At 47.7% G+C, this 18,415-nt stretch overlaps 1 protein-coding gene across 3 annotated transcripts in view; it reads right to left on the reverse strand.

Annotated features, from left to right (window-relative positions):
- FSTL4 (follistatin like 4) overlaps nucleotides 1–18,415 on the reverse strand; it is a 417,881-nt gene that overhangs the window by 59,297 nt on the left and 340,169 nt on the right. For all 3 annotated transcript variants that reach the window (XM_043912771.1, XM_043912769.1, XM_043912770.1), the window contains exon 7: nucleotides 926–1,092. In XM_043912771.1, the coding sequence (XP_043768706.1) occupies nucleotides 926–1,092 (167 nt within the window). The remainder of the gene's footprint in view (nucleotides 1–925; nucleotides 1,093–18,415) is intronic.

An 18,415-nucleotide genomic window follows, 5' to 3' on the forward strand; every position in this document is an offset into this window, starting at 1 on the left:
GAGCCAAGGAGACTAGGGCTGCTTGTCTTCTGCCTGAAACTTGAATTCCTGTCACTGTAGCTCAAGACCTGTTTGCCATCCTGGCAGCTCCCTGCGTGGGTGACATTACTCCCTCTTCTCACATGAACTCCTGGGAAACCCCTGCGCCCGCACCAGTGCCAAACCAGGGCCAGTGCAGATTCTTCAATCCTTCTATCGCTCAAGACCCATAGAAGGGAGGCACCGCTAACACTGCTTTTCCAATAGATTAATTCACTGAGGATCCATTTAAGAAACTGTCCAGTCATAGAGGCAGAGTGGGGTGATGCTGGGACCCCAATGCAGGCTGCCTGGGGCCCTCAGAGCCCAGGAGGCCCCCATTGCTCATGTTGGGCTGTGAGGACACAGGAACTCTCTTTTTTCCTCTTAACTCATCACATCCATACTCCTTGCCCAGCAAACAAGACCCCTGGGCAGGCCTCTCTGGTCTGATCTCGTTTTCTTTTACCTCGCCCCCTGCCCCTGCTTTCCAGCCAACTATCCCAGAGGCCACCTCTGCCCTCCATAGGGGGCGCCCTCTCCACAGTTCCAGCTGTCTGTGTCCTTTCCAGCTTTAGGATCTAGAGACTCCCCAGGAGGAGAGAGAGCATCTCTCCCCACAAGCCAGATGCTCTCCCCTGCCCGGGAACCTCCTGCCCCGCCCACAGGCCTCCCCCTAGTATTCACCTTATTCTGGGCCTGGCTGCAAGTTTGCAGACACCATCCATCTGTCCTGCTCTCTGCACAAGGTGGGGCTGATACTTCCAGACACCAGATAGCAGGCTGGATGGCACCAACGGGGGATATGAAAAGAAAGCCCTCTGGCCCTGCAGCTCTCACAAGGCATCTCACACAGCTGGCCTCCCCAGGGGGTGAGTCTGAGCTCAGACAGAGCCTGGTGACTTACATTGATGTCTTCCAAATCCAGGAAGTTCAGGGCCAGCCCGTTGCGCCTCCAGACGATGGGTGGCCGCAGGTCTCCACGGATGGCGCAGGTCAGCACCGTGCTGAGTCCCACGGTCACTGTGGCCACACTGACCTGCTCCTCGGGGGCGAGGCTGAGCTGCACCACCTCTGCAGGGAAAGGAGACGCTGTCAGCTGCAGGCCCCGGGCGGTGAGGTCTCTACTCGAAAGGATGTGGACAAGGGGATCTACTGCAGGTCAGGGGCCTGGGGAACTTCAGGGATCAGGAGCATTATCTGCAGTGGGCTGGCTAAACAGACAGATGGACACAACTCCTGGGAGAGGGGCCATGACTTACGTCAAAAGCTCCAAGGGTTCTGTGAGTCACATCAGGTCAGGAACCACAGTCAGCGCAGGGGAAGTGTCTGGGCTGTGGATCTGTGAGTGGAGCCAGGGAGGTGGGCTGCTGGGGCCATGGGGCTGCCCTGCTGAAACCGGGGAGCCAGATGCGCCGGCCCCGCCCTGCGCTCACCAGGCCCCATGGAGTCCGGGCCTTGCCAAGTGCAGTCAAGGTCCGCTGGCTGGGCCGACAGGTTTCTTGCCCACCTGGGGGCAAATTAAAGGTTGCGCTGTCTGCAGTCTGGGGAACGAACTGGCTGACCTTTGAAGGTTTGCTGCTGCCTAAGGAGCCTGTGAACTTGGATTTGGGTTTCTGTTCAGCGACCATGCACTGCAGCCTTTAATTTTTTGAAGTGTACTTTGGGCTGCACAAATGACTAATCCTTGCTGCTTCACACTTGATAACTGGCATTAAGACTGATCACTTGTCAGGCAAATGGGGAGGGTCTAAATTATCTCCCTTTCAGAATCAGACCTTTTGGAATTCTCAGGGTTAATGAAAAAAAAAATCAAACTCAGGCTACTCAAATGCCAACATGGGATGAGGTTTGGAGGGGGGAGTCGCTAGCTTCACTGACTGCATGGCCGCCCTACTGCCCTTCCCTCATATCTTCTCTTGGGGAGGCAGCGTGGGCGGAGGGAGGCGGGCTGGCTCTGGGGGCCTGGGTAGATTCCAGCATGCTGGCAAAGGGTGCTAGGACCTGGGGGGCCCTGACGGGGTGGAGCAAGGCCCAGAGTTGGGACCCGAGCTCTATGACTCAGTGGGACACGTTTGAGCTGCGACCAGGCGGCACACCTAGGCTCAGATTCTCTTGCTAGTATGTCGGGGGGAGGGGGTGGTGGAGAAGGGGAGCAAAAACCATCACAGGTGCCACACATCGCAGAGCAGGTACAGTGAGAGCTGGTGCAGTAGAGACCAGTCCAGTCCTGGGCAGCAAAGCCCTTCCCCCAACTACAAACATTCATGGCCCAGCCCTGGGCCCACAGAGATGAACACGATATACACGATATACACTAGGTACTTAATCAGTTCTCGTTGGATGGCTGAATGAAAAATGAAGGAAATAGAAATACAGAAGGAAAAAAAGGCAACAGGCCAGTGGAGAGGGGACAATCACACACAGGAAAAATGGGACTCCTGGTGAAGGAGCCACATGAGGAAACGATAAGCACCGGATGATTGATGCAGACGCAAACGGCATAATATTTTATAAACACTAAAGTGATGCATTTCAAGCTCCCTCTTAAATCATGTTCAACTTGCTGCCCTCCCACCTGTGAGTCATGAGGCTTATTGCTCAGGGCAGAGAAGGCACTAACCCCCCTGTAGCAAGACCCAGGTTTCAGAGATTCAGAGGGGCAGAGACAGGGAGAGGGATTTACTAATATTGTTTAGCTCCCGCTGTGCCCAAGTACAGAGGAGACCGTTCTCCCTCTTGGGATGAGCCTCAAGGCCCTGTGGAAGTGGGAAGGGGCGTGGAAAGCCCCCTTGTCCCCAGGGGAATAGGGAAGGACACAGCGGGAAGGGCAGAGAACTTGCCTGCTAGGAGGCAGGTGAGGGGAACCAAGGAGGCTCGAAGAGGAGGCTGAACCCTCCCTCACCTGGCTGGTACCCCTCCCCACCTAGAGTGACCACACAGATGCGGCAGAGAGCCAGAGTCTGCATTCAAGGGGCCAGAGACCCTTTGATCCTGAGTGGTATGGAGGGGCCCAGTGGCTGGGCCATGGTGTGCCCTCGCCTCTGTACTTGAGGATGGCACTGGACTCTCAGAGCTGAGCCTGACTGTGCCAGTGGGGGCTTGGGAGGCCGAACTGTCAGGGATCATGGGACTCTGGACTCCGCTGGGCTGAGAGTGCCCAGACCAGGAGCACAGTGGTGCTGATCCCTGCTGAGGGTGCCTGCGGGCAGGGCGACCAGGGGTCCTTGCAGTGGGGACCAGAGGTGGCAGAGGACAGCTAGCTGTATGCTCCCCTCTACACTTGGAAACACAAAGTTGTATTTTAAACAGTTGTAGAAAAATGTCTGGAGGAGCCTGTAGCACAGGGCTGAGAATAAACAAGCAAACGAACCCAAGTGGGAAGCCTGTGCGGCTTGCCATCCGCCACTGGGATGGCTGGTTCCCACATTTTTCCTGAGCATGCCCCAAGCATTTGTATGTCTGAAGATGTGTGATTTCACAGGAAAGACTCAGGCAAAATTAGAATGCGTGAATACTGACAAAACCATCATAATTCTGCTCCTGTCAGCTACACAAATATTAACCAAATAGCAAATATTTGGATCATTTAAAGTTTAATTAAATGAATGTTTTATTAGATTTAGTTCATGTCAATATTCCCTAGGTCTTTTAAAAATTCTAGAGAGATTTATGGCCAACGAGCTGCTCCTCACTGCCGGTTTTTTTTTTCACTGTTTAACACGTGTTCTCCGGCAGGCCCCACTTCCCTGCTAAGTGACCTCCCAGGGTGATTTCCCAGCGAGGGAAAAATGAGGCAGCCTCACAGGTGGGGGCTCGAGTGAACTGGGCAGATGTAGGGCTGTGGCTCTGGACACCTGGCCCCCGGGGCTGCCAGAGATCCCCAAGCAGCCTTGGGCAGTTCCCTTCCTATCCCTGGTCCCCAGCTGAGTCAGGAAGGGTTGGTCCAGGAGGGCTCTGGGGGCCTGGCCAACTTTTAGGCTCTGGGCTCTGCATGCATGGCTCTGAGTAGACGTCCCTGTTCATCCTCCTTTGTCCTGCCAGTGCCTGGTTGCTGCTCCCCCAGCGCCATCTGCCTCTGTTCCTTGCCCACTTGCCATGATGGCACAAATGATGCCTCAAGGGGCAGCATGAACAGATGCCAAGCCCCCAGGGGTTCCCTCCTGATGTTCCCTGAGCCCTCCCTTCCTCTCCATCCGGGTCCTTGAGAACCTCCTGTGTGGTCACTGCCTCCCCCAACCCCCAGTTTGTCCCTGCTGCCCCTGAGTGTCCTGGAGGACAAGGTATATCATGGCTCTGCTCAAAAGCTACCAGCAGCTCGGCATCACCCACAGATTCATCATGAATTGAGAACAGTCCCTGACCTTGCCCCATAGTCTCTCAGGTGACTCAGTGGTACCTGCTGGCTCCTATCCCACCGTGGTTTGGGGCCTAAGCTTGTGCCTACTTGGCACCTTCTACTTGTCTATTCTGAGACCCGTAGCCCCAGTCTTTAGGATGACCTCATGGGATGTTTTTGGGATCCTGCAGTCTTCACATAAGGGGAAACTTAGACAGACACTGGGTGAAGAAGATTGAAAGTTGTCCTGGTGAACCTGTCATGACTTTTTCAGGCTTAAGTAACAGAAATTCTACAAAGTGCTCAACATACTTAGGAAAAGAAAGAAGAAAGGGATTGATCTTCATGCCCATAATTGGGAAAGCTCAGGGGTGGAAGAGACTGCAAGCATCCAGGGCCCTTGACAACGGCACACTCATGGCTGCAAGGAGTCCAGGGGTGGCCTCATGCTCCCATTGTCCCTGTATGTGGGATCCTGGAGAAAGGGCCCAAGTCTTTCCTAAGGGCCCTGCAAAAAAGCATGGACTGAACTCCGATCACCCAGACTTATCTCCTATGTTCTTTCAAGAAGCAATCTCCCAGGCCAGGTGATGAAGTGCTCTTCAGTCACAGGACTGACTGACCCACAGCCCTGGGCCATGTGACCGCCTCTGGCCCAGGTGGATGGATGGTGAGAGGTGGGGGTCAGATGTCATGACAGACAGGGTGTATTGGGCAGATCAATACCCTGTGGCCACGGAAGACACACAGAGAGGTCCTCTTTGGTTCCCTCTATCCCTTCGCAGCCTCATCTAGAAGCCTAGACATGGTGAAAGATGATAATGGGAAGATGGGTGGAGCTGTGCTGTAAAGACCATGAGAGTCATCAGAAGGAAATGTGATCTCAGTTATTGCACCTACCCCCAACCTGCCGGGTGGCACTAGTGGTAGAGAAACCATCTGCCAATGTTGGAGAAGAAAGAGAGGCGGATTTGATCTCTGGGTGAGGAAAATCTCCTGGAGGAGGGCATGGCAACCCACTCCAGTATTCTTGCCTGGAGAATCCCATGGACAGAGGAGTCTGGCGGGCTATAGCCCATAGGGTAGCAAAGAGTCAGACATGATTAAAGAGACTTAGCATGCACACATGCCCTCACGCCTACATGCCTGCTCACTAGAGAGTGATAGCGGAGGGCTTTGGGGTGGTGGCGTGGACCAGCTGAGGGGACCCCACAATCCTCTTAAGTTTCCCATTGTGATAGGGACCAGAGGAGGGCCAAGCAGCCTGGGATTTGTGGAGATGGCCCTCATTTGTGTTCAGTGAACACACTGACTGAACGACTGTGGGCTGAAGCTCACCACTGCCCAGGCACGCCTGTAGATGAGGGGACTCAGATGTGTCTGGACCTGGATGCTGCTCCAGTGGGGTCAGGAGTCACTGGAGAGGGAGGTGGAGAAGCCACACTGCAGCCCTCCAGGGAGCAGCCTGTGGAAGGGCCAACAAGGACCCCTTCCAACTCTTGACTGTGGCTTTGCTGCTCCTATGGTGCTGACCATCTGTGGTTCCAAGGCCACTCTGTGGGAAGTGTCCATAGATTTCTGGGGCGCCAAGCAACAAGAGCTGCCTTGTGCCCAGAGTATGTTGGGGGCAGTGCCAGAGGGCTGGGCTGGGGGCTCTGGTCAGGTCTGGGGTGAGAATACATCTGTAGAAAGAGTCTAGAGTCTCTAGAATGAGAAGGCTGGACTGGGGAGCTTGTCCAGTACTGCTGGCAGAGGTGCCCACAGAGAGATGATGTCCTTGCTTTAAGAGCCACAATGGAAGGCTGCCAGGTAGTAGGCAATTAAAGGAGGGCAAGGGAGATGGGGTTTCTCACAGCTTGGGACATCTGTCTCCCTATAGGCCAGGCCTTCGGACATTAGTTGGCTTCCCATTATTCCTCGTGGGAGGAGGAGGCTCAGGTAGCATTACCATGACTACCAAAGTCAGCGTGGGTGGCTCAACACAAGAGAGACTTTCCTGCTTCACCTGAGGTAGGAGATGAACGGGGCTCAGGCTGAGCAGCTGGAACCTGTCCCCTGTGGACAGATGCTTCATGATGAAGATGATGGCAGGAGTGAGGAGGAGCTGAGTCCTGCTCAGATGAAAGACAGAGACATCACAGGTTTCTCATTCTTGAAGTCAATGAGCTCTCCCAAACTACACGTGCACAGAAAGGTTCTTTAGAGCTCAGAGAAGGGAGGGGGCTCCAGACCATAACATGTTCTGTCAGTTTCCCAGAAACCCTTGCCCTGGAATCCATTCTGGCTAAGACATGTGTATGAACACGGTTGGCGGTGCTGAATCAGACCAAATGTGGACTCAGAGTCAGGTAAAGCAAGATGATTGGCCAGGGGAAACCTGGAAGACCTGCCCGGTATAAGTGATTTAAACTACCCCAAAGACATGACTCTTTCTCTGAGCCCACCTGTGTATATCTATCCACACTTACTTTTTTCCTCCTAATAAATGCTTTACTTGTTTCACTACTTTCCACCTCTTAATAATTCCTTTCTCCAAAGCAGAACTTGTCACTGGCCACTAACCCTGGTGGTCTAGTGACTAGGATTTGACACTCTCATTGCCTCAGCCTGGCTTCAATCTCTGGTCTGGGAACTGAGATTCTGCTTCGAGCTGATGCAGGCTGAGACACCTGAGATCCCACTCAGCAGGCTGCATGGTGGTGGGGGCCCCCCAGGGCTGTCTGACCCTCTGGTAACCAGCACAGTGCCTGGCACACAGCAGGTAGGCTTCAGGTGCAGTCCTGGGAGACACGTCCCTGGCTCTCAAGGCCCTTCAAGCCAGAGTGGCAATGCCCTTGGTTTACAGCCCTCACTTCCCTCCCCGCACATACACCCTCGGTGCTCCTTGGAGCTTGGAGAGACGGGGCGGTGTGGGGGATTAATGGGCCCACCACGAGCAAGTGAACAAGCACCCTTCCTGGAAGCAGGAGGCCATAAAATCTGAGTCGCGGGAGAATTGGGTTTTAGTTCCTATTACAGCTTTCCCTTAATCTCAGGCACTATTTCTCACACTGACTTGAACTCGATGAGACACTCATAAACCCATCAGCACCCTCTCAAGCAGGCTTCTGTTGCTTCACAGCAATAGAAATTAAATTTCTCAAATTCCTGTCAAGTTGGCGTTAGTTTTCTTATGCTAGAAATGCACTAATGGAACACATTCCTACCTGGACATTTGCCATTTTTCAAATGATGTTCTTGGTGGAAAGACTGTCCAAAGCTCAGTCTACTGGCTCCCACATCCCTGTGTGGACTGAGCTTGGCTCAGGGGCTGGCTGGGAACCAGGGAGGCCTGGAGAGAGACCCCAGACCAGGTGCTCAGAGACCTACCAGAGGTGGCCTCTTTTCACACTTCTCTTCCAACAAGCAATGTGCTTCTCCCGTGCCCTGGGGGAACCCCCTCCCCACCAGTGGCCTGGGAGTTGCCAAAGCAGTGTGGCCCCGTGTGACAGTCTCTACTAATCTGGTCTTATTCCTGTGACCAGGGCCATGCTATGAGATGGTGAGTGGGATAGAAACCAGGGTAGAGTGTGTGTTGCCTAAGGCCATCTGACCAAGTAGGGGACAGGCAACGTCTAACTGCCTGGACCTGATGGCCTCCCCTGGCACTTACAGGGCGGGGCTGCTGTGGGGAGGTGATGCCGGTGTTTTGTGACTCCCCCGGCCCCTTCCACCAGAGCCTGCCTTTCTGGGCTCCCTTCAAATGTCTACTGAAACTCTATGGGTGGGAGGCTGGGAACACGTGGTCTTTCATCTGACCTGCATGTTTTGAGCACTGGGGCATGTCCAGCCTGCGCAGGAGCCCTAGGCCAGCTAGACTCGCATGCCTTCAAAATTTCCTGTTTCTTTATGCATAATAAGATCCCATTTTGGTGTCACTGTTGGACTCCCTCTGGCGTGCTTTATTTGGGGGAGGGTAATACATTTACTAGTTAATTACCTCCAGATCTGGGGGGTAATTTACTTTCTCAATTGACTTATGTTGTTTGGGGTTGCTTCAAGCATTTCTGCAGTTTAGTTATTAAGTTCTGCTCTCTGATGTAAACAGACACCTTTATAAGCTGCATGAAGACAGACCATCTCTTTTATTTCTTTTGTATCCCAGCACCTAGCACAGTTCCTAGCACATAAAAGGGCTTAAAAAGTAATGTTAAGCAAGTAAACAGTTAGGGTAGTGTTCATTCAACAATTATATATTGAGCACTTCCTATGTACTAGGACACAGTGGGAATAGGCCAGAAAGCAGATCATGCCCAGAGCCTGCCAACCTGGGACTCCTGGCTAAGCAGGGACAGAAGTGTCACCTGGAGGGAGAGCATGCTCCTGAGCCTGTCCACAGACCCCGGTGCAGAGCCCTGGTTCCTGCAGAGCCTGATCAACCTCTTTTGGTGGAGCTCCCCATGTGCCCAGTGGTGTGTCCTGCAGGGGTGGATGTGGAAGGCTAACTCATGTCTTGCTCCCAAGGAGCCCAGGTCTGGCATAGCCTTCTCTTTGTTTGCAAGGCAGGGGGTGCCCATGGAGGAGCCAGGTCACCTGGGCATTCTCCGAGCTCTTGGGTTGTTTTGCCTCCTCTGGCCGATGAACCCTTTCAGCTTTGGGAAAACTAAACCACAAGGTGACTGCTGTGGGCAGGCGAGGAGAGGTAAGAGCTGAGCTCAGCATCCAAAGGCTGTGACACCACTGTCTCAGGGTGCTCGGGGGTGCCATGGGTGTGGCAGGCAGCAGAGGCATCAGTGGAAGAACAGGGTCAGTGCCGAGGTGAAAAGCCCAGAGCCTCCTGGTCAACAGGCTATGTGGCCCGTCCCTGGTTGGTCTCTGTGCCTGGTGGAGCCTCAGTCAGGCCAGCCAGTCTATGTATTTCCCACTCCCTGCCGAGTCTGCTCCCAAAGTAATGGGAGCACCTCTGCTCAAGATATTTGCAGAAGGAAAGTATTTTAACCCAGAGTTGTTTTTTGGTGACTGTAGGGAAAAGACCGTATTATCTTATGCAATTATATACTAGCTACTCAGAATTTGCAAAAATTCATACAGATGTCAAAGACTGGATCTAGAATCTCCTGGACAAGCTGTTGATGGAGATGAGCAGGCAACTTTTATCTGACTAGCATGAGGGTGCCATGCTATGTGTTCCCAGATACTAATTCATTTTCCAGTCTCATTAAGACTATTCCCCAGCCCCTCTTAGAGCCAGGATGTAGATATACAACAGGTTCTGACCAAAAGAATTTGAACATGTCTGGCTACACAAGCGCTCATTGTGATGGTTAATTTTATGGATCAACCTGACTGGGCCATGGGGTGCACAGAGAGTTGGTCAAACATCATTCTGGTGTATCTATGAGACTATTTCTGGATGAGATGAACATCTGAATCAGTAGACTGAGTAAAGCAGATTGCCTTCTCTAGTGTCCATGGGCCTCATCCAGTCAACTGAAGACCTGAATAAGCCAAAAAGTCTGAGTAAGAGAAAGAGTACTTTTCCTGACTGTCTTCAAGAGGGGACACAGGTCTTTTCTCCCCTTCAGTGAGTGCATGCTCAGCTGCTTCAGTCGTGTCCAACTCTTTGCGACCCCATGGACTGTAGCCTGCCAGGCTCCTCTGTCCATGGGATTTTTGAGGCAAGAATACTGGAGTGGTTGCCATTTCCTCTTCCAGGGGATCTTCCCAACCCAAGGATTGAACCTGCATCTCCCACATTGCAGACAGATGTCTTTACCACTGAGTCACCAGGGAAGCCCTTATCATCTCTTCCTGAGTCTTGAGGTTGCTAACTTTCAGACTGAAACGTACACCATTGGTTCTCCTGGGGCTTGTGCTTACTAACTGCAGACCTTGGGACTTCTCAGCCTCTAAAATCATGTGAGCCAATTCCTTATAATAGATCTCTCTTTCTCCCCATCCACTCATTCATCCATCTATCCACCCATCCATCTATCCATCCTGTTGGTTCTGGTACTCTGGAGAACCCTGACTAACACAGTTATCATCCACACTCACTTGTTCCTTGCGTGGAGACTGTATGGCCAGGTGTTTTGTGAGAACAAAGAACACAGCCTCCTAGTTGCTGCTGGAGGAGAGCTGCATAACCCTATCAGACCTGATAATGGTGAGAAGTCAGTCTTTACTGCATTATGCCACTGAGATTTTATGGTTTCTATAGCAGCTGGTGTTGATTATCTAATATACCATCCCCTACCCCAAGAGGAAGAAATATAAGTTAATTTACTTCCATGGAAGAAAGTGTAATGAGATGTGGAAGGGACCTTTGGGAGGGTGAGGCATTTGGGTCAGGAAGCCTCTGCTAATCCTCTGACAAGAGGAGATCTAACTTCTGTTTCAATCCCCAGGACATCTGTCCAGGGATCTCATTCTCTCATCCCATAGCGGTTCCCACTGCTTTCACTATTAGAATCCAAACTTTGTGCCCAGGGAGGTGACATCTAAGGGCAGGATGGGAGAGAATGTGTAAATAAATTACACAATATAATATGCTCTGTGGGTGGAAGGAACAAGATGCTGAGACAGAGAAAGGCAGGGGAACCCTATCAAGACATAAGTGAAGATATTCAGGATTGAGATGGTGGCGTAGTGGGACATGAAGCTCATCTTCTCCCACAAACATAGCAAAAATATGTCTACATGTGGAACGATTCTCACAGAATATCTACTGTAAGCTGGCAGAAGACCTCAGATGCTGAAAGGACAAGAAAATATTCATGTGACTGGGTAGGAGAAAAGAAAAAAATAAAGGAATTGGGATGAGACCTGTGCCCCTGGGAGGGAGCTGTGAAAGAGGAAATGTTCCTATACCCTGGGAAGCCCCGTCATGGGAGCGGAAATCATCCTGGTACAGAAGGGAAGCTTCAGAGCCTCAGAGGAGAATGCAGCAGCCAGTTTGTGGCAGCCAGAGCAGAGGGAGAGATACACAGATGGTCAGTGCTGCTGTCCTGCACTCCCCAGCCTGAGATGTGCAACCATGGGTGTAGACAGTTTTCTTGGAGGCTTTAACTAGAGCTTTGGAGATGAAGCAGAGCGAGGACTGGAATTGGCTATGTGGAAACAGTTTAGGGAGGCTGGAATCCAGTGTGACTGCAACTGAGGGTGTATGAAAAGGAAACCGAGGTTGCCTTAGCGGCCAGTTGCCATTGTTTCGGGGATGCATTAGGGGAGGGGAAGGACCTGGACTGTCGCCTTTTCCCTTTGCACATGCTCACAGATGGCCGGACACTCCTGCACAGTCCCCAGGGGTGGTCATGAGCCACCGCTGCTGCCTGCCAACCATGAGTGGTTGTGAGCTTCTGCCTCTGTCCCTGCAGACTCCAAGAGTGGTCAGGAGATACCTCTGCTCCCATCATGTATTCTGGGGGCGTGCCTGAGCTGCCTCTGCCTCTGAGAACCCCAGGACTAGGAACCAGCTGCTGCGTTTGCACATCCCCTGTCAAGCGGATAATGACCAGCACACACTGAGGAAAGTAGCTACAGGCATCAATACTAAAAACAGGCCTCACACCACATATATTAAACCCATACAAGCTACACATATAAATAGCCCTCTAAGACCAAGTAGATAACTGTTTCTCCTAAACTCACAGAGTTAGGGAAATACAAGTAAAATGAAGACACAGAGGAACAACTCTCAGTTAAAAGACCAAGAGCATTCCCCTAAAGAACAATGAAACAGATCTCTTCAGTCTAATACCAATTTCAAAAAGGAGATAATGAAAATATTAAAGGAATTAAGAAAGGCTATCAAAAGAACTGCAGAGTATTGTAAAAAGGAACTGGAAACTATAAAGAAGAACCAAGAAAAATTAGAAAATTCATTGGCAGAAACAAAAGCTGAGCTAAAGGCAATGAAGAGCAAAATGAATAATGCAGAAAAACAAAATAAGTGACCTGGAAGACAAAATAACAGAAAACACCTAATCAGGATGGCAGACAGAAAGCCTAACAAACAAAAAAAGAAAGCAAAAGAAGAGGCCTATGAGATTACATAAAGCATGACAATCTATGCATAGGGATCCCAAAAGGGGAAGAGAGAGAAAAGGGGATTGAAAATATTTTTGAAGAAATTATGGCTGAAAACTTTCCAAACCTAAAGAAGGAAACAGATATGCAGATACAGGAAGCACAGAGGGTCCCAAACAAGATAACCCCCAACAGACCCACACTGAGACATATTATAGTAAAAATGGCAAAAGTTAAAGATAAAGAGAGGACTTTAAAGGCAACAAGAGAAAAACAAAGAGTTAATTACAAGGGAACCCCCAGAACGATGTCAGCTGATTTCCCTATGGAGATGTTGTAGGTCAGAAAGGAGTGGCAAGATATATTCAAAGTCCTGAAAGGGAAAAATCTGTAGCCTAGGATGCATTACCCAGAAAGATTATCATTTAGAAGAGAAGGAGAGATAAAGAATTTCTCAGACAAGCAAAAACAAAGAATACAGCAACACAAAATCTATCTAAAAGAGAATATTGAAAGGTCTTCTCCAAATAGAAAAGAAGTAAGAATCTATAGAAAGGAGAAAATCACAATTATAAAGAAAATCACTTAAATAAACCAGTACACATATTAAAAAAAATTTCTGTGAAAGTGAAGATAACCACAATGAACAGCAAAAGGATGAACATAAAGATGTAAAAGAAGACATCAAAATCATAATATGTAGGAGAGGGGTGTGTGTGTGTGTGTGTGTGTGTGTGTGTGTGTGTGTGTGTGTGTGTGTGTGTGACTTGCTCAGTCATATCCGACTCTTTGTGACCCCATGGACTGTATCCTGGCAGGCTCCTTTGTCCATTCGTGTCCAGGCAAGAATACTGGAGTGGGTTGCCATTTCCTTTTCCAGGAGATCTTCCTGACCCAGGGATCAAACCCACATCTTCTGCAGCTCCTGCGTTGGTAGGCAGATTCTTTACCACTGCACCACCTGGAAAGCCTATGCACCTACATGCTGCTACTGCTGCTAAGTCACTTCAGTTGTGTCCGACTCTGTGAGACCCCATCCCTGGGATTCTCCAGGCAAGAACACTGGAATGTGTTATATAGGAGCACCCAAATACATAAAACAGATACTAACAGACATAAAGAGATAAACTGATGAGAATACAATAACAGACGCTAACACTCCACTCACATCAATAGACAGATCTTCTGGACAGAAAATCAATAAAGCAACAGAGATCCTAAATGATATTAATACAATAGAACAGTTAGACATAATTGATATTTTCAGGACATTACATTAAAAAAACCCCAGAATACAAATTCCTTTCAAGTGCACACAGAACATTCTCTAGGATTGCTCATATGCTAGGGCACAAAAGAAACCTCAACAAATTAAAGAGCATAGAAATTATCTCAAGCATCTTTTTTAACTACAGTGACATGAAACTGGAAATCACCCACAGAAAAAGAAAGAAAAAGCAATTACATGGAGATTAAACAACATGCTACTGAAAAAACCAGTGTGTCAAAGATGAAACCAAAGAAGAAATTAAACAATACCTGAAGCAAATGACAATGAAAACACAACCATACACAATCTATGGGATTCAGCAAAAGCGGTTTTCAGAGGGAAGTTAATCGTGATACAGGCCTTCTTTAAGAAACAAGAAAAATCTGAAATAAATAACCTAACCCACCATCTAAATGAATTAGAAAAAGAAGAACAAAGAACACCTAAAGCCAGCAGAAGGAAGGAGATAATAAAGATCAGATAGGAAATAAAGTAGGGATTAAAATTAATAAAAACCAAGAGCTTTTAAAGTTTTTTTAAAGGATAAATAAGATGAACAAATCTCTGGCCAGGTTTACCAGGAAGAAAAGAAAGGGATCCAAATAAACAAAATAAGAAATGAAAAAGAAGGCATAACAACTGATACCACAGAAATATAAAAAATAATTAGGGAATACTATGAACAATTCTATGCCGGCAAATTTGACAACCTAGAAGAAATGGACAAGGTTCTAGAAACATACAGCCCACCAAAACTGACTAAGAAGAAACATAATTTGAACAGACCAATCACTAGAAGTGAAATACAATTTGCAATTAAAAAGCTCCCTATAGATAAAAAGTCCAGGACCTGATAGCTTCACTGGCAAATTCTACCAAACATACAAAGAAGAACTAATACTGATCCTTTTCAAACTCTTACAAAAAACTGAAGGGAAGGAACACTCCCAAAGACATTCTATGAAGTCACTACCACCCTGATAATAAAAACAGCTGAAGACACCACCAAAAAAGACACCACCAGGGCTTCCTTGGTAGTTCAGCTGGTAAAGAATCTGCCTGCAATGTGGGAGACCTGGGTTTGAACCCTGGGCTGGGAAGATCCCCTGGGGAAGGGAATGGCTACCCACTCCAGTATTCTGGCCTGGAGAATTCCATGGACTCTATAGTCCATGGGTTGCAAAGAGTTGGACATGACTGAGTGACTTTCACTTTCATTTCATGTTCATTGAATATAGATGCAAAAATTCTCAATAAAATATTAGCAAACCAAATTCAACAAGACATGAAAAGATCATACGCAAATCAATCAATGTGAAATACCACATAAACAAAAGAAAAAACCATATGATCATCTCAACAGATGCAGAAAAAATATTTGACAAAATTCAACATTCAGTTAATGATAAAAATTCTTACAAAATGGGTACAGAGGGAACATATCTCAATATAATAAAACTATTTATGATAAACCCACACCCAATGGTGAGAAGCTAAAAATATTTCCGCTAAAATTCAGAACAAGACAAGGATGCCCACTCTCACCTCTTCTATTCAACACAGTATGGGAAGACAAGAAAAAGAAGTAAAATGAATCCAAGTTGAAAGGGAAAAGGTAAAATTCTCATTTTATACAAATGATCTGATACTATGTATAGAAAATCCTAAAGATTCCACACAGAAAGGACTAGATCTGATAAAAGATTCAGCAAGATGAAAGGATACAAGAAAGGTATGGAAGTCAGTTGCCTTTCTTTACACCAACAATGAAACATCAGAAGGAGAATTGTAAAAAACAATACCTTCTAAAATCGTACCCCCCAAAATACAATATTTAGGAATAAATCTGACTAAGGAGGTAAAAGACTATGCTGAGACTTATAAAATATTAATACAGGAAATTGAAGATGATTCAAAGAAGTGGAGAGACAACTCATGCTCTTGGATTGGAAGAATATTATTAAAAGGCCATAGTACCCAAAGCGACCCACAGATTTAATGCTACCCCTATCAAATTACCCATGACATTTTTCACAGAACTAGAACAAATAATCCTAAAATTCATTTGGAATCATAAAAGACCCAGAGCTGCCAAAGCAATCCTGAAGAAAAAGAACAAAGCAGGAGGCCTAGTCCTCCTAGACTTCAGACAATACTACAAATCTACAGTAATCAAAATGGTGTGTTATTGGCACAAAAACAAACATATGGATCAATGGAACAGAATAGAGAGAAACCCAGAAATAAACTCATATGCCATGGTCAATTAATCTTTGACAAAGGAGGCAAGAACATACAACAGGAAAAAGTCTCTTCAGTAAGTGGGGCTGGGAAAGTTGGACAACTGAATGTAAATCATTGAAGCTACAACACACCCTCTCGTTATAAACAAAAATAAACTCAAAATGGCTTAAAGGCTTAAACATAAGACATGACACCATAGAACTCCTAGAGGAGAACATAGGCAAAACGTTCTCTGACATAAATTATACCAATGTGTTCTTAGGTCTCCAAGGCAGGAGAAATAAAAGTAAAATAAACAAATGGGGCCTCATCAAACTTATAAGTTTTTGAACAGCAAAGGGGACCATGAACAAAATGAAAAGACAATTCACAGAATGGAAGAAAATATTTGCAAATGATGTGAGTGACAAGGGTTTAATTTCCAAAATATACAAACAGCTCATATAACTCAACAACAAAAATCAAATAACCCAATCGAAAAATGGACCGAAGACCTTAGTAGATATTTCTCCAGGGAAGACATACAGATGGCCAATAGGCACATGATAAGATGCTCAGCTTCACTATTAGAGAAATGCAAATCAAAACTAAAATGAGGTATCACCTCACACTGGTCAAAATGACCATCATCAAAGTCTACAAACAACAGATGCTGGAGAGAGTGTGGAGAAAAAGGGAACCATTCTACACTGTGGGAATGTAAGTTGGTGCATTCACTATAGAAAACAGTATGGCAGTTCCTCAGAAAATGAAAAATAGAATTACCCTATGATCCAGAAACCCCACTCTGGGCATATTCTCAGACAAAACTATAATTCAAAACGACACACGCACCGCTATGTTCACAACAGCCCTCATTCACAACAGACAAGACGTGGAAACAACCTGTCTACTGACCGATGAATGGATAAAGAAGATGTGATACATATATACAATGGAATAGTACTCAGCTGTAAAAAAACAAAATAACGCCATTTGCAACACCATGGATGAAACTAGAGATGATCATATTAAGTGAAGTCAGAAAAACAAAGACAAATATCACGACATCACATATGTAAAATGGAATCACTCTGTTGTACAGCAGAAGTTAACACAACATGATAAATCAGTTTTACTTCAATTTAAAAGGGTATGTGATGTTCTGTGCTTAGTCACTCAGTCACATCCAAATCTTTGCAACCCTATGGACTGTAGCCCACCAGGCTCTCTGTCCATGGATTCTTCAGGCAAGAATACTGGAGTGGGTTGCCATGCATTACTCCAGGGGATCTTCCCAACCCAGGGATCTAACCCAGGTTTCCCACCTTGCAGGCAGATTCTTTACCATCTGAGCCACCAGGGAAGCCCAAGAATACTGGAGTTAGTAGCCTATCCGTTCTCCAGGGGAACTTCCCAACCCAGGAATCAAACCCGGGTCTCCTGCATCACAGGTGGATTATTTACCAGCTGAGCTACCTGGGAAGCCCCCTAAAATGTATATATAGATAAAGAAAAAGATGCAAGTGGCGAGTAGTGGTGGAAGACTTCTGAGTAGGAGATACTTAAGTAGAAATCTAAAAATGAGAAAAAACCAGGCCAAGAATGAGGGGGAGGACATTCTAGCCAGAGAAAGCTCGTGCAAAGGCCCTGAAATTGGATGGGGCTCAGCATGCTCTGAGAACTGAAGAAGGCGAATGTGGCCAAAGTGCAGGGAACAGGGCAGGTGTGCGTGGTACAGATGCAGAGAGGCGGAAGGTGGCCAGGTGAAATAGGCAGAGCCATGGTTCCTTAAACAGAAGATGTAATAGTTTTAATTTAAGGCAATGGAAAGTGATGGCAAGGATTTTGGGTCAAGAAGGGCTGTGTGATCTCATTTGCATGCTAAAAGGAACACTGTGGCTATTGTGGGAATAATGGACCACTGGGAGAGAGGAGAGGATGTGGCAAGACCAGCCAAGAGGCTGAAGCAGGGGTTCAGGGGAGACAGGTGATGATTATGGAGATGGGGAGAAGAGGAAGGTCTGGGGTTTAGAAACTGTGGATGAAGGGGCAAGGGAAAAGTGTTCTGGATGACTTCCTCCTGTGCCCCGGCTTCATCCTCTTGTATACTACAGTGCCATTCCCTGCGATGAGGCGAGCTGGGAGTGGAGGTCCAGGGACCCACACACAGCCATGGGTGCCAGCTCTGTCTCGACTGATAGTCGCTTAGTCTTCTCAAAGCATGTGATCTGAAATGCAGATTACAAGCACGTTCTTGTCCTCATTAGTGAATAAGATGAGAAGAGGATTTCTAAACTGTGGCACTTTTGTGCCACAGCCTCAGCTGAGGAGGAGGGACAGACACAGTCCTCTACTGTACAGGGGCTGGAATGTGTCCAAGCAGCAAAAGCCAGACAGGGAGCCTGTCCCTGATGTGTCTCCCCCTTTACCTCCACCCTGCAGCCCAGGCCATGCCCTCTCTGAGTGGGGACTGGGCTTCATGTGTGCAAAGGGGAGAAGCCATCGGGCCTTGCAAGACATGAATAAATATAGCTTGTTTTCTGTTTAATTATCCA

The sequence above is a fragment of the Cervus elaphus genome, chromosome 9 (assembly GCF_910594005.1).
Source record: "Cervus elaphus chromosome 9, mCerEla1.1, whole genome shotgun sequence".
NCBI lineage: Eukaryota > Metazoa > Chordata > Mammalia > Artiodactyla > Cervidae > Cervus > Cervus elaphus.